The sequence below is a fragment of the Talpa europaea genome (genome assembly GCF_964194135.1).
Source record: "Talpa europaea genome assembly, chromosome: 7".
In the NCBI taxonomy this organism is placed as follows: domain Eukaryota; kingdom Metazoa; phylum Chordata; class Mammalia; order Eulipotyphla; family Talpidae; genus Talpa; species Talpa europaea.
In genome coordinates, this window is record NC_140074.1 from 78,972,397 (window position 1) to 78,996,736 (window position 24,340).

Below are 24,340 nucleotides of genomic sequence, written 5' to 3' on the forward strand. Positions count from 1 at the left end.
TTCCGCTCATGACGATGATTGGCTGATGCTCAGGAGCGTGCGCCTTGGCGACCGGTTTCCTTCAGAACCGCGGCCGAGGCTGTGTTTGGCCTGGGCTCGCGCTTTCAGCCCGGCTGCTATGGCTGCGATAAAAGCGGCAAACTCCAAGGCTGAGGTGGCGCGGGCCCAGGCGGCTTTGGCTGTCAATATATGCGCCGCCCGGGGGCTGCAGAATGTGCTGCGGACCAACTTGGGTCCTAAGGGCACCATGAAAATGTGAGAAGACGGTTGGAGCGGCGGTTTGGGCGCCGGGGGGTTGGTGTGTGTCTGGGCGCCCTCCGTGTACGTTCTGCGAATAGATTGGGGCGGTGTGGCCGCACTTCTGGCTCTGGATGCCCTTTCTCATGCCTTTTTTTTTTTTTTCCAAAAAAAATTTATTATATATGTATTTTATTGACATAAAATCTAGTGGTCATTTTATTTATTTTTATTTTCTATATGTTTTACATCGTTTTTCATTTTTGCACAATGTATGCATTTTCATTTTGGTTATATTCCCCATCCAATTCCCACCCACCTCTTATTTTGGCCCTAATCCCGTCTCCCCCCCCCCCCCCCCGCCTCGGCCCCCCCTCCCCCCAAGAGTGTCTCTGATTTATAGTGCTTGTTGATTTTGATTTGGTCATCGCTAGCTTGTGGGGGGAGATTGAGCAAAGAACCCTGCAAGTGAAGCTGTGACACCTCCTCTATACCCGCTTTTTTGGGTTAGGGGTCCTATACAGTTAGAAAGTTCATGTAGTGTCTGCTTAGAAACACAGCCGTTTGACACCCCTGCTCTTTAAGACTATGTGCCCTTAACTTGATTTTTGTTTGGCAGTGTGTTGTAGTGGGAAGGGTACAGGTTGTGGAGCCTGGCAGTCAAGGATTCAAATCCAAGATCTAGCTGTGGCTACTTCGGCAAGTTATTTGAATGCTCTGTGCCTACGGTTCTTCATATTTGTTTGTCCTTTCAACATAGATTTACTTAGCACCATTATGTTCTTCAGAAGAGGGCGAGGGAAAGAGATGAGGATGAAAAAAGGTGTAAGACTGTCTCAGGAGTGAGCCAAGTAAATTAATATTAACAGTAAAAGGTTATTTATGTACTAGCTGGGCTACTTGAACACAGATAACTGATACAGTTTAGATCTAATACAGATGTATGTTCTGTGTGTGTGGGGAGGGAACGGGGATGGTTTGGAGTGGGGCTGATACTGAGGGAAGGGACTAATTATTGATGGGAGAAAAACCTTTCAGATAATAGATTATTTTTGATAAGTCTTGAAAGAGGAAGGAGAAAGCCCAATGATGTAAATCCAACAGAAATAAAGCCAGTATTAAGAGAACCACAAAATTTGCACGCAATCTCACTTGGTAGATGAGGCAGGAAACACAGACATAAGCTAGACTGGGAAAGTTCAACTATGTTATTGCTAAATAGTTTGAATTTTACCTTGACAGTGATGAAAAACAAAAATCTTTTAAGGATTTTTGATCAGGGAACTGACTGAGTCACATTACCTTTTAGAGAAATTTAGTGTGGAGGGTAGATTCAAATCCAGAGATATCTAAGTAGTCCACACTAGAAATGCTGATGACAATGAAAATGAAAGGAGTAGGTAGATTCAAGAACCACTTAGGTTGTAGAATTGACAGAACTTGATCATTAGATCATCAAATACAGGGATGAGGGAAGAGACTGAGTGAACCAATGGTAACATTTCACCAAAATAAAATACCTGAAGCAAATTAACAAAGTTGTAGTTTACAGACTTCAGATTACTCTTTGACCAAACCACTGTTCATTACTCATTAATTGCTCTGTCCTTAAACTTGTAGATATTTCATTTAGAATGAAATTGCCATATTAGTCCTTCTAGGGAGAAGTTATTCTATGGGCAGCAAATGGTAATTACCATGTTATCTCCCCATGGTAGAGATGGACATTTTCTGAGCACAGTTCCCATTATTAAATAAGGGTAGTGGAGTGGTAAGCACTGGCCTTGATTCCTGCCATATGAGCTTAATAAGATCACTGTTTCCTGAACAGGCTTGTTTCTGGTGCAGGTGATATCAAACTCACCAAAGATGGCAATGTGCTACTCCATGAAATGGTAAGCTTATGTTGCTGATTTTAATACACCTAGAAAAAAGCTTAATTAAAAACATTGTACTTTTGTTACAGTATCTTTAAACCAAGCTTATCAGCTAAATACTGCAGTCATGGCATATGTTTGTTGAATTAAACTTCACCAAACTCTTTTCAAATCTTTGAATATAATCCGAATAATAGTTTAGGGACATTTGCAAACTATCTTTTAAAGATACTGTATTATATTCTTTGTAATCATGGAAAAATTTAAAAATCCTTTGCAATTTTAGTGAATATATTCATCTTCAAAATTGAAAGATTTAATCTTATTTTGGAAATGTTACATTTGAAGCAAATACTATTATAAAATGTTCAAACCGCATGAATTTTTTCTGTTCTTAAGTTTTGGTCTTAACATTTATTTAGTATTGATGACATAAAACTTGTGGGCTGGTAGAATGAAGCTCATTTCACTTTGTAATTTTACAAATGACCCTTAGGTTATTTGTTTTGGGTAGACTATTTCTTTATCTCACTCTTTCTCGTTTTTTAATCTTTTGCTTATATTTCCCAGCAAATTCAACACCCAACAGCTTCCTTGATAGCAAAAGTAGCAACAGCTCAGGATGATATTACAGGAGATGGCACTACTTCAAATGTTCTAATTATTGGAGAGTTACTAAAACAAGCCGATCTTTACATTTCTGAGGTATTAGAGTTTTGTGGAATTAACATTTATATAGTACTTTATATTGAATGGGAAGTACTTTTTGGAAAGCATTTTTTTTCAGGTATTAAAAGTTTATTTTATTATCTAAACTTTGCATTTTCACCTCCTGAGAAGTCCTCTGATTCAAAATACACACCCACACCGACTGAAGAAAAAGAGGGAGCATTTTACTGAATAAATTCACAATATTGACCCTGCTTTGACCCAGTTGAAGATAATAACTAAGTGGATGTTTTGCATATATTTTTTCTTTTTTTTAAATTTTATATATTTCTTACATCATTTTTCTTTTTTTTTTCTTTTTTTTTTTCTTTTTTCTGTGGGACCCTCGCCGGTGGCCGGGGAACGAACCGGTGCTGCAGAGGCTGCAGGCAGCCTCGCAGCCCAGCGCTCAACCGCTGCACCACCAGGGGAGGCCCATCATCATTTTTCATTTTTGCACAATGTATGCATTTTCATCTTGGTTATATTCCCCATACAATTACATCCCCCTTATTTTGACCCCTATGATTTGATTTTTTCTTTATTATAGTTATTCTTTATTTTTTTAAGATTTTTTTTAATAGAGGCATGTTTTTATTATTTATTTGTTTGTTTGTTTTGTTTATACAAGCACTGGGTAGAGTCAGAAGCATGGGAGGGTGAGAGAATTCACCAGAGCCAGAGCAGGGAGCAGAGCAGGCAGAAGGACCGAAGTACACTGCTGAGGGGAGCAATGGGCGGCAGGAGAGGTCTGCGCACCATGTGGGACCCTCCTCCGGTGGCCAGGGAGCAGCCGGGTATTGAACCGGTGCCGCAGAGGCTGCGGGCAGCTTCGCAACCCAGCACTCTACCGCTGCACCACTGGGGAGGCCCTATTATAGTTATTCTTTTTCCTGGTCCATTATTTAGGTTTTCTAAACTCTTGCTATGAGTGAGACCATCCGGTATTTTTCTTTTTCTTTCTGGTTTATTTTGCTGAGCATGATCCCTTCCAGCGCCATCCATGTTGCTGCAAACTGCATGTGTTTATCTTTTTTGAATGCTGAGTAATATTCCATGGTGTACATGTACCACATCTTCTTGATCCAGTCATCTATTTTTGGGCATTTGGGTTGTTTCCAAAGCTTAACTATTGTAAATAGTGCTGCTATAAACATAGGGGTGCAGGTGCTCTTTGGAATTGATGTTTCTGTGTCCTTTGGGTAAATACCTAGGAGTGGAATTGCTGGATCATATGGAAGCTCTATGTTTAGTAGGTCCAGAAATCTCCACACAGCTCTCCGTAGTGGTTGGATCAATTTGCACTCCCACCAACAGTACAAGAGAGTTCCTTTTTCTCCACAACCTTGCGAACATTTGTTGTTGCTAGTTTTGTTTTGTTTTTTAAAAAAGATTTATTTATTTATTTATACAAGTACTGGGTATAGTCTGAAGTGCAGGAGGGTGAGAGGATTCACCAGAGCCAGAGCAGGGAACGGAACAGGCAGACTGACGAAATACACTTCTGAGGGTAGCAGCGGACACGGCATGAGAGGTCTGTCACACCATGTGGGACCCTCGCTGGTGGCCAGGGATCGAACCAGCACTGCAGAGGCTGCGGGCAGCTTCGCAGCCCAGCGCTCAACAGCTGCGCCACCAGGGGAGACCCTGTTGCTAGTTTTTTTAATATGTGCCATTCTCACTGGTGTAAGATGGTATCTCATTGTAGTTTTCATTTGCATTTCCCTGATTACATGTGATGTTGAACATTTCAAGGACCATTTCAGTAAAGCATAGACTGGCTAAAGTGCTAATTATTACTTTGTGTTTCGTTTAGTAATGGGAGTTGTGTGTTCAACGTCTGTTACTTTATCTTAACTTTTGCCTGTAGAGAGTAGAAACTTAGCTAAAATTAACAATAAAAAAAAAATTATCTCACGTAATTGAACATAGAGAAAGCAGGTTTCCAGGGTTGGTTGGTTAAAAAATCACTCACCAATATCCGTATACTTTCTGGCTCTCACCTCTTCCACTTAAGGTTTAGTTCCATCCTGAATGTAAGGTTCTACTTCTATGAGAGGGCTCTCTGTTTCCCTTCAAAACACTCAGCAGGACAGGGCCTGAGAAAATATGGAATATAAATTCTTTATATAATTGGACCAACCTTGGTCTTAGACAATCCCATGCCAATACGAGTTTTTAGGGGAACTCACTTAATCTAATCAGGTTTCTACTCTTGAACTAGGTATAGAGTCAGCTTCCTCTGAAGCACTGGAAAAAGAAAAATACCTAAACAAAATTAGGGGTGGATTAAGAAGAGAGAAATTCAGGAAGGGAGAGATGCTGACAGACGTTGACATAAATATGAGACTGTGTGGCAGTACTGTGATAGTGATAGAGTGATAGAGCTAGGAATAAGATATTGTAGAAATACTAAGGAAGGTGGGGTATCCTAATCTAGTCTTTCTGGAGGAAACAAGGCCCAAGCTAAATATTTAGGATGAGTAGGAGTAAACCATTCCAGGCAGAAGAGACAGCATGAGTAGAGGCACAGAGGAAGAGAAGCAACATCATAGTATGTTGAGTTACAAGTAGTTTGGTGTTGGCAGTGTTTAAAGTGACATGGATAGTGGTGATTAGCCTGGGAAAGTAGTTGGTAACAACATCATGAAAGGCATATGGTGTACTAATCAATGATGTACATTAGTACATCATTAATGTACTAATACATTAATAAATAATGTGGCCAGATTGACATTTTAAATATTTGGGGAACAGTTTTGAAAGATTCAAGGCTGGAGGTTCTGAGAGTAGTCCAGATGAGAAATTGTGAGGTTCTAGACTGAAAAAATATTTTAAAAATAATTAACACAGGGCCTCCCTGGTGGTGCAGTGGTATCGCACTGGGTTGCAAAGCTGCCTGCAGCCTCTGCAGGGCCGGTTCAATCCCCGGCTCCTCCCCGGCCACCGGAAGAGGGTCCCACATGGCGCGCAGACCTCTCCTGCCGCCCGCTGCTCTCCTCAGCAGTGTACTTCAGTCCTTCTGCCTGCTTTGCTCCCTGCTCTGGCTCTGGTGAATTCTCTTACCCTCCCATGCTTCTGACTGTACCCAGTGCTTGTATAAATAAATAAATAAATCTTTAAAAAATAATAATAATTAACACAGGTCTTTTGGGGTTAAATTTTGCCAGCCAGTTTAAGGCAAATTAAATTTTCCCTTTAAGCTTCAATTTCCTCTTCTGTAAAGCAGCAATAATAACAATACTCATTTCATGGTATTGAGAGGGCTAAGTTAGATAATACATGTAAAGCCATTTAGAATAATGTCTGGCACAAATGCTCACTAAATGTCAACTTTTCACAATTACTATAAGGGCCTCCCTGGTGGTACAAGGGGTTAAGACACAACCTATGAAGGTGTCCACAGCCACTGCAGCACAAGTTCTATCCCTGGCGAGTGAGCTATCCACATGGCACAGCAGACCTCTCCTGAGTTATCTGCTGCTCCTGTCAGCAGTGTATTTCAGTCAATCTGCTTGTTCTGTTCCCTACTCTGTCTCTGGTGAATCCTCTCACCCCCCGCACCTCTGGCCTGTACCCCAGTTCTTGTATGCATAAATAAATAAAATCTTAAAAAAATTACTATCAGGGCCTTCCTGGTGGCTCAGCGGGTTGAGTGCAGCGCTGTAAAGCTGTCCACAGCCTCTGCAGTACATGTTTGATTCCCAGCTGGCCAGGGAGCTACCCACATGGCGTGGCAGACCTCTCCTGTCTTGCACGCTGCTCCCCTAAGCAGTGTATTTCAGTCTGCCTGCCTGTTCTGCTCCCCATTCTGTCTCTGGTGAATCCTCTCACCCTCCCGCGCCTCTGGCCTGTACCCCAGTTCTTGTATGAATAAATAAATAAATCTAAAAAAAATTACTATCAGATTGATGTAAAGAAATGAAGGAAGGGAATAAATTAGACCTAGTTCTAACTTTCAGTAAATTTGTATATTTTAGAATAAATGATACTGATTTGAAAAAGTTATTATATGAGACCCATAGAAAAGTTGCAGGAATTTTCCAAAGAATAGCATTTCTTTTCCAGAGATATATGTGTATAGAAATATGTATGTGTGTAGGGCCTCCCCTGGTGGTGCAGCGGTTGAGCGCCGGGCTGCGAAACTGCCCGCAGCCTCTGCAGCACTGGTTCAATCCCCAGCCACCGGTGAGGGACCCACAAGGCGCGCAAACCCCTCCTGCTGTGCCCACTGCTCCCCTCAGCAGTGTATTTCGTCAGTCTGCCTGTTCTGTTCCCTGCTCTGGCTCTGGTGAATTCTCTCGCCCTTCTGCACTTCTGACTGTACCCAGTGCTTGTACAAATAAAATAAATAAATTTTAAAAAAAAAGACAGCACATTTAAAAAAAAAAGAAATATGTATGTGTGTAGTAATTTTTTTTTTTTTTTGTATAGAGGCATGCTTTATTTATTTGTTTGCTGGTCTGTTTGTTTGTTTTTTGTTTATACATGCACTGGGTACAGTCAGAAGCGCGGGAGGGTGAGAGAATTCACCAGAGCCAGAGCGGGGAGCAGAGCAGGCAGAAGGACCGAAGTACACTGCTGAGGGGAGCAGCGGGCGGCAGGAGAGGTCTGCGCGCCATGTGGGACCCTCCTCCGGTGGCCGGGGAGCAGCCGGGGAACGAACCGCAGAGGCCGCGGGCAGCTTCGCAACCCAGCGCTCAACCGCTGCACCACCGGGGAGGCCCTGTAGTAATTTTTTTTTAATGAATGATATAATAGGCATGATGATAGAAACATTTCTGTGTGTATTTCGTAAAACCAGGGAATTCTTTCATATAACCATGGTATAGTGATCAAAATGAGGAAATTAATATTAACATTGACACAGTACTATTATCTGATCTTCAGATTTTATTCAAATGTCATCATTTGATCCAAGTGTCTTATAATAGTGGAAGAAGACCTAAGTTCACGCACTGTATTCAGTTCTCATGTTCCTTTAGTCTCCTTTAAGCTAGAATTGTACCTGAACCATCTTTTGTGTTTCATGACTTTGCTGCTATTAGAGCATAGGCCAATTATCATGTAGTAAGATCCTCAATTGGGATTTGTCTGTTTCCTCCTGATTAGACTCAGGTTATGAACTTTTGGCAGGAATACCACAGAAGTTCTATTGTGTTCTTAATACATCATATCAGGAGGCACCTGATGTCTATCTGTCCCTTTACTATGATGTTAACTTTGATCATTTGGTCAGGGTGGTATCTGTTTTTTCTCAAAATCAGTGCTGGACTTTCCCCTATGCATTAAAGGGAGTCTTTTGTGCCCATTAGAAGGGCACCACATGACAATTATGTATCATAATTTTTAGAAGGTAAAAGGACTTTTGTAGTTTTTATATTGGATTTAACAATTTTTCTGTAAGTTTGAAAATGAGAAAAAAAGGACAGTAAAGTGCCAAATTCTGGCCTGTAAGATCAGGGCTTTTATCTTCAAGAAGCATCTTAAATAGAGAGGAATTCAGTGTTCTAAAGTGTGGTAAATAAGAGATATAAGCAAAAAATTCAGAAATGTTAACATGGAATGTTAACATACTTTATGGAAATTGGGCAAATGTGAAATTCATGTATTGCTTTGAAATGACTTTTTCAGATCCAACATTGTAATTTAGGAGTTTAAACATATTGCTATCAAAACATTAAATTTTTTCCTCACAAAACAATTATGTTCTCTGTATAGAGGGACATAAAGACATGGAAGAAAAATGAAAACCAAAAACCTTTCTTTTTGAAGTGGGAGAGGAATAAGATTTGAAATTTAAAAATCTCTGCAGTCATTTACATTATAATCTTCCAATCTTAGGAATGATTTGCAAAATGCTGAGGAAAGGCATAGAATCACCTAAAAATTGAGAAAAAAATTAAGCACTGCAAAATGACTTTTATAAATTACATAATACATTTAGTGGCATTGATGTTGTTATTATAACCTGTTTTGGGCATACCTATTTATAGAAGAGAATAGTTGCTTTTACTTTTGGTGATTTATTTTATAATTTATAGCTTTATGTTGATGTAATAGGGCCTGCACCCTAGAATAATAGCTGAAGGATTTGAAGCAGCAAAGATTAAAGCACTTGAAGTTTTGGAAGAAGTTAAAATTGAAAAAGAGATGAAAAGAGAAATCCTCTTAGATGTGGCTAGAACATCTCTACGAACTAAAGTTCATGTTGAACTGGCTGATGTGCTAACAGAGGTATGTGATTAAACTTTTGCATTCAGAATGAATAGTGCCTAACATACGGTGATATTTTTTCTTTCTTTTTTTTTTGCCTATAAGATAATCAAGTGGTTCTTTTTGAATGTAAAATGAAATATTGCAATTTGTATTCCATGTGTTTGTGCATGTAAAATAAAATATGGAAGATAAACACTTATAGACTTATAGACTAGATTTGATTGGTAACATTTTTCAAAGGTGTCATGTTAAGCCTTCTTTTAAGGTAACATTAAAATTACCTTACATAAGGATTGTTTCCTGTGTGGAAGCCATTGGGGTGGATGTACTCACTCTTTAAACCTATAGTTCTGTATTCATTATGTGAGGTGACATGTGGGGAAGTTGTTTTTGCAATGTGCGTTGTACTTAAGATTACCATTTCAATAAAGCATAATTAATCTGACAGATTATATATTCACATCTGGAAAATGCATATTTGTTTTGCTTAATCCTGAAGGTATCAAGTAATATAAGGATAATATTGGGTATATTTGGATGGATTTTTATCAGGTGGCTATAGTTTGATCATATTACTATTCCTTAGCTTTGCTGTTTCTTGAATTTATTAGTTTATCAAGAATGACAAATTAATTACAACCAAATTCACAAGATATCAACATATGAATTACAATGCTATCTTACTTGCTTTGAGAAATATAAATGCCAAATGGATTAGAACACTGAAGTTGTTTCTTTTCTTTTTTTTTAAAGATTTATTTATTTATGCATACAAGAGCTGGGGTACAGGCCAGAGATGCGGGGGGGTTGAGGCGGGGGGAGAGGATTCACCAGAGACACAGTGGGGAACGGAACAGGCAGACTGACCGAAGTACGCTGCTGAGGGGAGCAGCGGGCGAGATAGGAGAGGTCTGCTGCGCCATGTGGGTTGCTCCCGGCCCCGGGGATCGAACTTGTGCTACAAAGGCTGCAGATTGCTTCATGGTGTGGTGCTTAACCCCTTGCGCCACCAGGGAGGCCCCGAAGTTGTTTCTTTTTCTCCTTAAATAGGAATACCTACTTGGGAAATCAGATTATGATTAATCAATTTCTTTCTTTTTTTTTTCTTTTACAGTTTATATCTTTAATTCACCAGGGTATTTCTTTAAAAGAAATATATACACAGCTGCATATATCTTGGGAAAACCTTAAACCAGTATGCTCCTAATTTCTCCTTACTGTCTTTTGTGCTGTTTCAATACATTTTAATTTGCATATGTCCCTCAAGATTAGGCAATTTCTTACTGATCAGATACAAATAAATACTTTGCTGTATTTTCTACTGTTGGAATACATGTATCAAGTAGATCAGAGCCTTCATGTAATCTGGTTAAGGCCTCCATTTTCTTTTGGCAGGGAAGAAACAATGATAAAAACAATGATTATCTCATTCTTCAGTGGTGGTTCTCATTTTTCCCTGTTGGACTCCAAACCAAATATCAGGTTTATTTGTATTTTAGGACAGTTATAACATAGCACGATTTCAGTAGTCAGTTATTGTCCTTTTACTACTTTCTGAGCTAATCAATAGGGTATATTGTGTTATGTTTCTCAAAGTGCATATTCCTGGGAATATGTAACAAAAAATGAGACCCATCTTTCTGGAGTGTCAATTTTACTTTGTAATCTTGGAGGAGAGCATTACTTTCACATTAAAACAACCACGTGTATATTATGGCATGACATGGAAACTTTTCATATACGGTAAAGCAAAAGACTTAAAAATTTCCTGTTGTTATAGCCAGCAAAGTTGAGCTGTTCCCTTAGACTACATTTCCCTCTTTTCTACGAAGGTGTTCCTTCATGGAAAAGTTTGAGAATTATTGAATAGATGGAGTAGTGGAATGACAGTCAAAGAGATCTGAATTTTAGTTCTGACTTTGCTACTACATGTTAGATTTTGTCTTAAGACCATAAATTCTTAAAGGTTTATCTTTATTTCCTTATCTGTAAAATAAAGGATTTGGACCTGATGATCTTTAAAGTCTCTTTCGTCTCTGAAGTATCCATTGGCATTGGTTATTATTAGTGCCATGACAAAAGTGACACTTTTTCTCTTTACCTTGTATTTTGGAGCCTAAAGCCTTTCACCTACTTGTTTGGTGATGGATTAGTGGGACCAGTGATTTCTTTTAGTAATTTACTGTTCTTCACTTCTCTTCCAGGCTGTGGTGGATTCTGTTTTGGCTATTAGAAGACCAGGTTTTCCTATTGATCTTTTCATGGTAGAAATCATGGAGATGAAGCATAAATCCGAAACAGATACAAAGTAAATTACATAAAGTTTGACAATACATAGATTCTGGAATATATGGGTATCTTCAGATGACCTTTTAAATGAATTTCTAATGAACTTTATTTGTTGCTTTTTTCAATCTGTTCATTTAACATGCATTAATTGGATATTACTATGAACCACTCACTGTTTTAGATACCAGGAATGAATAATAAATAGAATTTCTTTATCTGAGAAGTTTAGTTGAAGGAGATGATAAACATATTATAATATACTACAAAGAGGCTAGTGTAACATTGCATATGAACATGTGTATGATTTTAGATGGGTCAGGAATTCATGTGATAAGAAACTGAACTGGAGAGTTAAAGAGGTCTCTGAAGAAACAAGGGAGCTAGCCATGTGACTATCTGGAAGAAGAGGGTGCTAAGCAGAGGGAGTAATAGGTTGAAAGGGCCCTGAGTAAAAGTGTGCTGGGGTGTTTCAGTATCTCTGGAACATAGCAAGAGGAAAAAGGAGTAGAGGTTGTGATTAGAGGGGCCAGATGATTGACATTAAGTGTGTTGCATCTTGCTGCTTTTTGTATTTGACTCATTTTAACATTTTATTATGGAAAATTCTGTCTTTATCAACTTTTAGTGGGTGGCCCATCCTGTTTCCCTTTATATTCCTTAATGTACTCTTCTTTCCTTCCTTCCTATTTCAAACCTGCATTTTTTAAAGTCAATTCAGATATCATATTCCATCTGTTAATACTTTATTTTTAATATATGTGGGGTTTTTTGTTATTTATAGAAAATCTATTTGGGTCTTCTGAAATCTGCCATGTCACTTTTTTAAAAAAATATTTATTTATTTTTATACAAGATCTGGGATAGAGGCCAGAAGCACAGAAGGGTGAGAGGATTCACTAGAGACAGAGTGGGGAGCGGAACAGGCAGACTGACAAAATACACTGCTGAGGGGAGCAGCAGGTGAGACAGGAGCAGTCCACCACGCCATGTGGGTATCTCCCTGGCCAGCCAGGAATCGAACACATGCTGCAGAGGCTGCGGACAGCTTCACAGCTCTGTGCTCAACCCATTGCACCACCCGGGAGGCCCTGCCATGTCACTTTTTATGGTTTCCTGTTCCCTGCAGATCTTTCCAAACTTGTTCTTTATTTCTTTAAACATATGGGTCACCGCTGTAGTTTTGGTTTGCTTAATTTTGGTGTTTATTATATTTTGCTGATTTTCACTCATTGTGCTTTGTTTCCATATGTGCCTTTCATTGTGTTTGAAAAAGTATTTGTAGAAATAATTTGAGACCTAGGATGAAGGTATCTTTCTGTATGGAGAATTTGAATTTGCTGTGGTGAGGAGCCTAGGCACTACTTTAAATTGATGCCTCAGCTTGAGGTCTTGTGTTTCTCTTCATTTTTTTTTCTTTAATATCCAGTTGTGAATTCTAACTGCAAATCCATATGAGGATTGATTGCTTCAAGTTCATCCTGTTGGTTTCTATCCTGAGTATATATCCCTTTGAATACCAGTTTAATGTGAACGGGTCTTCCATTAGATTCTACCTCAGATGAATTCCAAACTTTTAATTGTGTCCTCATCTTTGAAAGGTAATTGAAACTAAAGTTTAGAAATGCCTGACTGTCAAATGACCTTAGGATAAGAATGCTTGTCATCCCCTGCTTACATCTTGGAGTTTCTGCTTTGTTTTTGTGTTTGAAAAGAAAATTATTTCCTATTTCTTTACTATTTCATATGATCCTCCAATGTTTTTTGAGGTTTTTTTTGGTATTTTTAAATTTATTTACTTATATATATCTTGCATCACTGTTCATTTTTGTGCAGTATTTGCTTTCTCCTCTCAGTAAAATTCAGAGGACTAAAATATGGGGACAAAAATTTAGTCCCTATAAAATTCCTACCATCACCTGTGCACCATCACCATACTCCCTTATGTTCTTCTCTCCCCTGTTTTCCCTCCCTCTCCTTTCCTCTTCCCTGCAGAATGTCTTGATTACAGTTGTCTGTTAATTTTGATTTTTTATTTATTATTGTTATTTTTTTCCTGATCCCTTATTAGTTCCCCTATAGTCCTCCTATAAGTGAAACCATCTAATATTTTTCTTTCTCCTTCTGACCTATTTCATTGAGCATAAACTGTTTTTAGAGTTATTACTTTTTTAACTTAGCAGTTTTTTTGTTTTTGGTAGTAAGATTGGTTCAAATTAACCTATCATTGCTGAGGGTAGCAATTTCTAGATTTATATTTCAGAAGCATATCTGGTTGTTGAATGGAGACTTCACCAAGGAGTGGCATGGGAGGTACAAGGGCAGAAACATACCAGTTACAATTTTTTTTTAAAGATTTATTCATGCATACAGGCCAGAAGTATGGGGTTGAGAGGATTCACCAGAGACAGAGTGGGAAACAGAACAGACAGACTGACTGAAATACACTGCTGAGGGGAGCAGTGGGTGAGTCAGGAGAGGTCTGCTGCACCATGTATAGGTAGCTCCCTGGCTGGGGATCGAACTCATGCTGCAGTGGCTGTGAACAGCTTCATAGGTTGCATCTTATTGTGCCTCCAGGGAGGCCCTACAATTTTTTTTTTCCTACAATTTATTTTAATACAGGTGAGAAATACGCTTTAGGTCAGGGTCTGCTTAGAAAGGAGAATAGTATTTGTTGATGGGTTACAGTATATAACAGAAGCAGGAATCAGGGACGTCTCTTGGGTTTTTGCATGAGAAACTGAAAAAGTAGAATTGCCATTTCTTGAGATGGAAAAGACTGGGAGCTGTAGGTTTGGAAAAAATAAGTTAAGAGATTGATTTGGGGAATGTTACATGCCGATTAGCTATCTATGTGGAGATGTTGAGATGGGAATTAGAGAGGTGTGTCTGGAGTTCAGAATAGAGATCTGAACCAGAAATATATATATTTAGGAATCATTAGTGTATGGGTAACTTAAAGCTATGGGAGTCAATGAGATCATCTGGGAAGTGAATATAGATAAAGAAAAGAAGACGTTTAAGGATTGAACCCTGGAAACTCAATGTGTAGAAATTGAGAAAATGAAGATTCAGCAAAGGAGAATGAAAACGGTTGGTCAGTGAGATTGGAGGAAAGGCAAGAGACAGTATTGTTGCAGAAGCTAAAAGAAAATAGTATTTCAAGAAAGAATAGTCATGTCATATACATTGTGTGAGCCAATTGCTCTGAATTGAAAATTGACCAATTTGGAAAACATTTCATTTTTTGGTTGATTTAATGAAAGTTGATTCAGCAAAGTGTATGAAACATTGGACTTGAGAGAATGTTTAAGAAAGAAGTGAGGATGCAAATATAGATGACTTAGGAATTAAGCTATAAAGAGAAACAGAGAAATGGGATAGCAGTTAAAAGGGAATATAGAAATGGGTTTGAAGGAGAAGAATGAATTTCTGAGGCAAGTTTTTATCCTGAAAAGAATGCTTCTGTGAATTCAGACAATTGATGTGAATCCAGAGAATTCATGGTATATGAGGCCATGCAGGAGCATAGAGGGGAAAGGGAACACAGCACCCAAGTGCAGAGGTTAACCTTAGAGAGGAAGCTGTTCAAGTCAAGTGCAGGTGCTTTGGTAGAGGTAGTAATGAAACAGTGTTTCTGTTTTCTTGGGGATGCAAAGTCATTTATTCAAAGTGAGGAGGGGCCAAGTAAAAAGGAGGCTTGAAAACAGAATATTAAACATAGTTTGCTTGTTTCTTTGTAAAATAAAATATTTTCACATTCATTTAGGATTTAGATTACACTTTTGAAAACTTCTAATTGTGTTAAACTATTTAAAATTATTTCCTTAATGTGTAACAAATATTGGTTATAAAAGATTCTTAATTGGATATACATGAATTTTAAAGGTTATAAAAATATTTATTGTGGAAAGAACATTTGGAGAATGAGTAAAAGCTCTCCCCCTCACCCTACAATTACTTGTATTCCTACCATCCAAGCATAACACTACTTTTACTTTTCTTCCATTTTCTCTTTTCAATGCCAAGGTGCATATATTTTTAAAGAATAGTTACCGTTGCTTTGCATGCAATTTGTCATTCTGTGCTTATCAGCTACCCCTGAAACATTTTCCCATCTTAATACATAGTTTTCATGACCAATAAATAGTTAGGTTATTACTTCTGAACAAGAATCTACTGTTGGACATTAAGCTAACAATTTAAGCTATTCCATGTAATTATTTTGAACAGTGTTCCTAAGAAGCTCATGTATGCCCACTTTTTATTATTTGATCAGCTGTCACTATGCTTGAGCCACATAACTTAGAGAATAATTCATTTTAAGCTGACTCTGTTGTGATTTCACAGTCATGTTGTGTTAAAGTAAATTCTCTTTACTAATTTTACTAATTAAGTATTAGGTTTGAAATTGATGTGAGAAAGCAGTGTATGCCCTAGCAGTTCTGTTACAACTTTACGAGTATAAATTCTAATTTTATTTATTTATTTTAAAAGATTTATTTATTTATTTATACAAGCACTGGGCACAGTCAGAAGCACGGGAGGGTGAGAGAATTCATCAGAGCCCGAGCAGGGAACAGAACAGGCAGACTGATGAAACACACTGCTGAGAGGAGCAGCGGTTGCGGCAGGAGAGGTCTGCCGCTCCATGTGGGACCCTCACTGGCGGCCGGGGATTGAACCGGCGCTGTAGAGCCTGCGGACAGCTTCGCAGCCCAGCGCTCAACCGCTGCGCCACCAGGGGAGGCCCTATAAATTCTGATTTTATACTAAATTTTAGAGTGTATATTCAGAGTAAGAAACATTATGTTATTTTTAACAGATTGGTCAGAGGATTAGTTTTGGATCATGGTGCCCGTCATCCAGATATGAAGAAACAAGTAGAAGATGCATTTATACTTACTTGCAATGTGTCACTAGAATATGAAAAGACGTACGTTATGTCAGTTTTTTCATTTTTTTCCTGAAAGTGTTTTAAAATCTTTTTTTTTCTTTCCCAAGTGTTTAGTGTAAATCCTTTTACCTTTTCTTTCCCACCAACCACCACCTTTATTAGTTTGTTTTTATTTCTCTTTTAGAGAGGTGAGCTCTGGTTTCTTTTATAAGACTGCAGAAGAGAAAGAGAAGTTGGTAAAAGCTGAAAGAAAATTTATTGAAGATCGAGTACAAAAGATAATAGACCTGAAAGACAAAGTCTGTGCTCATTCTAATAAAGGGTTTGTTGTCATTAATCAGAAGGTGAGAAAGAAATTTTAGATTTTAACTCTTTTTAAATGTTCTTTAGTGTTTGTCCAAATATGGTCCATGGACCCTTGGAAATCAATCCCTAAGACCATTTCATGGAGTCCATAGAGTCAAAACTTTTTTACATTAATAATAATAATGCCTTTTACATGTGTTGACATGTTCAATGATGATGCAAAAACAACAGTAGGTAAAACTGCTGACATCTTAGTACAAATCAAAGCAGTAGCACCAAATTGCTTTATTAGTCGTATTTCTTGTCACCACACCACCACACACTAGCAGTTAAAAAAAAAAAAAAATGGCAGGGCCTCCCTGGTGGCACAGGGGTTAAGCTGTGAAGCAATCCGCAGCCTCTGCAGCTATGAGTTCCGTCCCTGGCCACCCTGGAAGCAACCCACATGTCGAGGCCCTCTCCTGTCTCACCGGCTGCTCTCCTCAGCATTGTATTTCAGCTGGTCTGCCTGTTCTGTTCCCCTCTCTGTCTCTGTTGGATCCTCTTACTCCCCCACCCCCGTATCTCTGGCCTGTACCCCAGCTCTTGTATGCATAAATAAATAAGTCTTTAAAAAAAATGGCAGATTCATTTAAGAATTTTTTTTTTGATGAAGTGGTAAAACATTAATTTTATAAATTTTGATCCTTAAATGTGCATCCTTTTATAATTATGTGTGACAAAAAGTGAAGTATGCACAAAGCACTCTTACTGCATGTCAAAATATGGTTATCTTGAAGGAAAGTACTTGTGTAATTGAATTGTGAACTGGAAATCATACTTTTTTTGATGGAACATTATTTTTTACTTGAAAGAATGACAGACAAGCTATGATTATTTAGACAGAGGTTTTGATAGATTTTTCTCAAAAATTAATGAAATATTCCTGTCACTTCAAGGAAAACAAGGAGCAACAGTATTTGTTGCTCATAATACCATTGGAACTTCACAAAATTCGAACTTGGGAAAACTTGTATATGCCACTGTGAACTTGACAGCTTTCTAATAGTTAAAAGGCTTTGCTGATAATATTGGTGATAGTATTAGCAAACGTGATACTTTTGACACTGTATAACCATGAAATATGCCAGCATTTGAAAGTTCTACCTAATTTAGTGAGTTGAAATTTTCTAAATGACTAAAAGATTTACAATCTAACAAAATTATGCATGGGTAAAGAATTCATTCAAAGTGCAAAAAGATAGACAAATGGATTTTTAATGTGAGTGTTCCACAGATATGCTTCCATAGTCCACATTGCAACTGACTTTTAAGAAGCTATCATTTGTTTGTAGTATCAAGTAAGTATATCCATATTTATACGAAAATACTATTAAGCTGTTCTTCCCTTTCTCTATACTTACCTGTATTAGATCAAGTTTTTTCATATATTTCAACCAAAATAATATATTGTGCCAAATTGAGTGCAGAAACAGATAAGAGATTCTAGCCATTTTCTATTAACACAGATTTTAAAAGTATTTGCAGAAAATGTGAAATAATGCTACTACCCTCACTGTATATTTTTATTTTTTGTTTAGGAAAGTGTAATACATTTTCATTTCAAAATGGTATTCATAGTAACATAAACTGTTTATTATTTTAAATGGTTTAGTAAATATTTTTGAAATTTCTCTATATTCATAATATGATGTATATTATAGATACAGTTCACATAACAAAAATCTCTGTGAGTTCTTAATTTTTGAGTCTGAAACAGTGCTGCAACCAAAATGTTTGAGAACTACTGGCTTAAAACATGCTTGTAACTTTTATGCTAATTTCATTATAGGGAATTGATCCATTTTCCTTAGATGCTCTTGCAAAACATGGCATAGTGGCTCTTCGCAGAGCAAAAAGAAGAAATATGGAAAGGTAAAGTTACAGATAATTGTGTGTCCCAGTTATTTCTGACAGATTAAATTGAAATCATCCCACTTGTTTTCTTGTTAGCTTATATATACATGTTGAAAAAAATAGTGGTGTACAAACTCCAAATTTTATTCTTAATTTTTTCTTGAATTTTCATATACAAAAGTCAAAATTTTAAAACTCAAGGTTTTAAAATTTTCAAAATGCAAGATTTTAACCTACTTCAGAACTTTGTTGAAATACAAGGAAGGTTTTCATCTTCTTAAAACAGATTTTAAAACCAATACAGTATAGTGACAATGCACTCTTTTGTGTTAGATGTCTTTTCATCTTTAAGAAATTAGTCTTTAGGTTTCCATAATTTAAGCTATAGTAATATATATGTAATTTCAGACTCTCTCTTGCTTGTGGTGGAGTGGCTGTGAATAGTCTTGAAGATCTCAGTGTAGATTTCTTGGGATATGCTGGTCTTGTACATGAGTACACATTAGTGAGTATTTCTGTGAGCAGTGGGTATAAAGAGAACAGTAAACCTTTTGTGTTTTTAAATACTAAACTTTTAAATTCAGGTTTTACATTTTGAGATATGAATAATCCACAGAGATTTCATACTTTATTTCAAACACTTGTTAAGAGTTCAAATATAGCTTAACTGTTTTTTAACATATTTAATAATGCTTGATAAGAAAAATTCACCTGAAGATTGAATTCTGACATTATTATCTCGGTCTTGATTTCATAAATATAACATACTAAAGTTATATCTTCTTATATTACTTTTAGGGTGAAGAAAAATTCACTTTTGTAGAGAACTGTATTAACCCTCGAGCCGTCACCTTGTTAGTTAAGGGGCCAAATAAGCATACTCTCACTCAAATCAAGGATGCTGTAAGGGATGGACTTCGTGCCATCAAAAATGCCATTGAAGATGGTAGGTTCTTTTTCATGATAGATACATATTTTTAAAGTGGTAATAAAAATATCATGGTTTGTAACATATCTTAAAAAATATGAAGAGTTACGTTTCTCTCAATATATTTTGGGCAATTTGTAGTCTAAAAAAGTGTTTTAAAAAATATTCTTAATAAGGAGCCTTCCTGGCGGCTCAAGGGATTAAGCCAGCACTATGAAGCTATCCACAGCCACTGCAGCATGAGTTCAATACCCAACCAGGAAAGTGACCCACATGGCGCCGCAGACCTCTCCTGACTGGCCTGCTGCTCCCATCAGCAGTGTATTTCAGTCAATCTGCCTGTTCTGCTCCCCACTCTGTCTCTGGTGAATCTTCTCACTCCCCCACACCTCTGGCCTGTATCTCAGTTCTTATATGCATAAATGAATAAATCTTTAAAAAAATATTCTTAATAATATGCTGCCATTTTGATTAATTTATGTTTATGAAATAAACATAATGCTATAATATACATTTAATGCTATAGTATCATCTTTAAATTTTTAGACTTTTATTTTTTAAACCTGAAAAGCTTTTACAGCTTTGAATTCATTCCATTACCTCAAATGTGGTGTAAATTTAAGGAGGATTAGGAAAGAATATTAACATTTAATATTTATTGATAATTTACAACCATATCCCTTCTAAAAGAAGCTAGGGTAGATAAGTACATAAAAGTACACATTTCAAATAGAATAATAAGTGCATGAAAGCTCAACATCTTTAGTCATTAGGGAAATGAAAATAAAAACCACTATGAGGTACCATATCACAATTGTCAGGAGAGCTATATAACCAAAAAGCTGGATAATAATATTGGCAAAGATGTAGAGAAATCAGAACTCTCAGACATTGCTGGGGCACTTTTGGATAACAGACAGTTCCTCAAGAAGTTAAACATTGAGTTACTTTATGACCCAAATATCAGCTTTTTGATAAATTCACAAGAGTTAAAAACATATCCACACTGATCTTGCACACAAATGTTCATAACAACTTTTTATTCATAATAGCCTAACAGTGAAAACAATCCATTAGCTGAAGGGTAGATAAATAGAATGTGGTGTATCCATATATGGAGTTTTATTTCACCACAAAAAGGAATAAATACTGATATATACTATGACATGGATGATCTTGAAAACAGTATGCTAAGTGAAAGAATCTGGATTTTACAGTTGTTGATACTTCCAGGTGGGACCAAAGTGAGGTGATGGGGTAGAGCCTGTTAACTCAGCAAAAATTAGATACTATAATTAGTTTCCTGCCACTATAAATTATAAATAACCAGTTTTTTAAAATGTAGTCATAAGGGAATCAGGTGAAAATGGAAGAAATGTCTACTCTTATTTGCCATGGATAAGCAATGAAAAAAGCTGTTTGTATCCATTTGTCCATACCAGGCTTATTTAATGGCATGTAACTTCAGGATACTTCATCTGCTCATGTACCTATTTTATTTCTTATATATTTGAATACATTTTTGACATACACAAGTAGACTTGAATACCTAATTGCTTTTATCTCTGGTTTGATTTTTTTTTTTTTTTGGTATGGCTTGTTTTGCCATTAGTGTTTCTCTCCCAACAGGCTGTGTGGTTCCAGGTGCAGGTGCAGTTGAAGTGGCGATAGCTGAAGCTCTTGTTACCTACAAGCACAGTATACAAGGAAGAGCCCGTCTTGGAGTCCAAGCTTTTGCTGATGCTTTACTCATTATTCCTAAGGTACAATAATTTAATAGCCAAAGAACAACTGGTTAGACATAAAGGTGTTGAATTAGAAGTTGCCCATGTTATATATTTGCATTTCTTCATGCAGATTTTTCGAAGATATTTTATAGCTAAAGTAGGGAAACGTTTGGCATAACAGCTGAGAATCCTTATAGAAGTTTCACAGATAGCCACTTTAGCATCTTGTTTCCTTCTCTGAGCTCTAAAAGTTGAAGTAATTCCAAAAATTTCCCTCAAAAAACAGTTCATTATTAACTAATTATATTGAAGTATATTTTATAACTTAGAACTTAAAATTTAATTAGATTTTAGGGTAAACTTATTTTATTGATGGTCAAAAGTGTTATCACTTTACATTGTGGAATGTAACAACTTCAGGTTATTTAGCACTTCCCAACACTAGTTTGCATTTGTCATTGTCATTATAATTCCTAGAAAAGAAGAAAAAACATTTTTCCATGTATCAACACTTGATATTCAAATATATATGTGAAGGCATTTCACACATATTTATTACTTTTTTATTTCTAAAGGTTCTTGCTCAGAATTCTGGTTATGACCCGCAAGAAACGCTAGTAAAAGTTCAGGCTGTGCATTCAGAATCAAAACAACCTGTTGGCATAGATTTGAATACAGGTAAGGTGAAAAATTCACTAACACAGAATTTTGCAGTTCACTAACTCAGAACTTATAGTAACAGAGTAGAAGTTTAGGTGACTTTAATATTTAGTTTTGGGGGGCCTCCCTGGTGGCACAAGGGGTTAAGACGCAACCTGTGCGGCTAGCCGCAGCCACTTCAGCACAAGTTCGATCCCTGGCCAGGGAGCAACCCACATGGCGCAGCAGACCTCTCCTGACAATCCCGCTGATCCCCTCAGCAGTGTATTTCAGTCATTCTGCCTGATCTGTTCCCCACTCTGTCTCTGGTGGACCCTCTCACCGCCCGTACCTCTGGCCTGTACCCCTGTTCTTGTATACATGAATGAATAAATCTTTTAAAAAAAATACTTAGTTTTGGGTGCCTTTAGTTTACTTTTGAACTTCTTGAAATATTTATTCATCTAGGAAATAGAGTGTTATTTGATTTTTGAGATTCACATAAAACAAACATAAAAATTTTGCTTTTGTGAGCTTATGTTTTATTGGGGAAGGACAGGTGTTAATACCAACCTTAACAAACAAATCCCTTTCACATTTTAAAAAGTAGCAAATTCTGTGGGGGAAAATAAAAGAATAGAATGGTTGTGAATGCTAGCACAGGGAGGTGGAAAGAGGTCTTCAATTTAAAGATTGTGGTTATAGGAGGCCTTATTGAGAATATGTCTATTGAAAAAAAAAATCAAAAGAAGTTAGCCATGTGGTTAACTAGAAAAAGAGTTAACTAGACTAACTGTTAACTAGAAACAGAGGAAACAGTCAGTCTGATGTATTTAGGGAGGTGGAAGGTGATATAATCATGTACATCATACAAAGACTTATCAGCCAGTCTAAGAACTTTGACTGTAGTGTAATAAGAACAGTTTTGAGCAGAGGTGTGACATGGTCTAAAGGATTACTGTGGCTACTTTGGAGGGAAGTCATACTGGAAGGTTGGGATTGTCATTAACTATATTGGAGAAGACCACGGTAGAGCAGGTTATGATAGTGGTGGATCCGTTGAATTTTGCAAAGTTAAGTTTGAAGTGTCTATAGACTTTCATGTAAAATAGACAGATGGAACTCAAGAAAGAGGTTGCCTTGAAGATAAAAACTTGAGAGTCACCAGAGTGTACATGTGTAGGATAGGTAAAAGGTATAAGGCTTTTCTGCTCTCCTGCCATTAGGATAGATAAGGGAACCCTGTGGTCCTGAATGCACGCCTGATGGCGGGCACCTGAAGTGGGTACACCTGGGCTGAGAGACTGGACTTTTAAGGGAGGCATCATGGGGATTCCAGCAGCTGCAGAGAGAGAAGGAGAAGCAAGAGAAGCAGAAGCCAAGAACGAAACAGAAGCAGAGAAGCCGAGAGCAGAGAAGCAGAGAGAACGTCAGAGAGACCAGAAAGAGTGAAGACTTGCTGGGGGCTGGGAGGCCTGCCAGCCTCCAGGCCCCCCAGACCCCAACCTGCCATGTACCCGGTAAATCCCAATAAAAGACCTGCAAAAGCCACTGAGGACTCTGACTCCTCCTCTACCCAGTCTGCTGGATCAGAAAACCTGCATTGTGGCCCTTGGTTTAAATCCAAAAGGCTGGATGAGATTATCTAGGAAATGAATGTTGAGAAAAAAATACAGGCCTGAACCTTTGGGTACTCACACTTTAAGGGCTCAGGGAAGAAGAGAAAGAATTAGAAAAGCAGACAGAAAAGGAGCCACAAATATAACAGAAAAAAAAAAAAAACAGCAAGAGTGATGGAATACAAGTGAAGAAAGGTAGTTAGGAGAGTGTAATCGTGTGTTAAGCAGATGAGGCCTCAGAGTTGACTGTAGACATCAATGGAGGGCTTTGGTGACCTTGACGATGGTAGTTCTGGTGGAAAGTAAGTATAATTAGAATTTACATCCTATATTAGTAGAATATATCAAGAATGCAGTATTAAAAATAGTTGTTTTTTACTTTGTAGGTGAACCAATGATAGCAGCAGATGCAGGAGTTTGGGATAATTATTGTGTGAAAAAACAACTTCTTCACTCTTGGTAAGTTTGTATTACTAAAAAGAAAAAGACTTTGGGGCATAATTGATATAGTTAAGTATAGGAAAAGGCATAGTATCCAGCTATTAAAATAGGATTCTGTCATTTTACAGTGCTTTTTACATTTTAGTTCTAGCAGTGTAAGTTGTAGGAAATTCTAACAGTTTATTCTTACAGTTTATTCGAGGAAGAGGGGAAAGAAATAGAACAACATGTTTAGTGGGAAATCAATCAAACAGTGTGCTGAAAATGAATTCTGTTTTGCTGGAATTAAAGTCAGGCTTTTTGTTTATCAGCAAGGAGTAGAAATTATAATACAAGGGGTGATGTTTGTGTTTATAATAGCTTGTCTCATAAAATCTCACCAACATCATTAAAAAACAAAATACATTTATAACTAAATATTGCTAGGGGTAAAGGATAAGAATGTGGTGGGAGGCTTTACTCACCCTGTCATCTTTTTTCTTAGCACAGTGATTGCCACCAACATTCTCCTGGTTGATGAAATTATGCGAGCTGGTATGTCTTCTCTCAAGGGGTAA

At 37.3% G+C, this 24,340-nt stretch overlaps 1 protein-coding gene across 2 annotated transcripts; it reads left to right on the forward strand.

The window, feature by feature from the left end:
• Positions 1–118: 118 nt before the first annotated feature.
• Positions 119–24,340, forward strand: CCT6B (chaperonin containing TCP1 subunit 6B; the record flags this gene model as incomplete). Of its 2 annotated transcripts, XM_084238778.1 has the most annotated exons (14): positions 119–255; positions 2,069–2,132; positions 2,685–2,819; positions 8,886–9,059; positions 11,246–11,349; positions 16,156–16,266; positions 16,412–16,571; positions 18,365–18,447; positions 18,838–18,934; positions 19,228–19,375; positions 20,987–21,120; positions 21,660–21,762; positions 23,729–23,801; positions 24,268–24,340. In XM_084238778.1, 14 exons carry the CDS (start codon positions 119–121, stop codon positions 24,338–24,340), a joined length of 1,596 nt encoding a protein of 531 aa, XP_084094904.1. The 2 variants fall into 2 exon arrangements, with proteins under 2 accessions (XP_084094904.1, XP_084094905.1); XM_084238779.1 differs by lacking the exon at positions 2,685–2,819.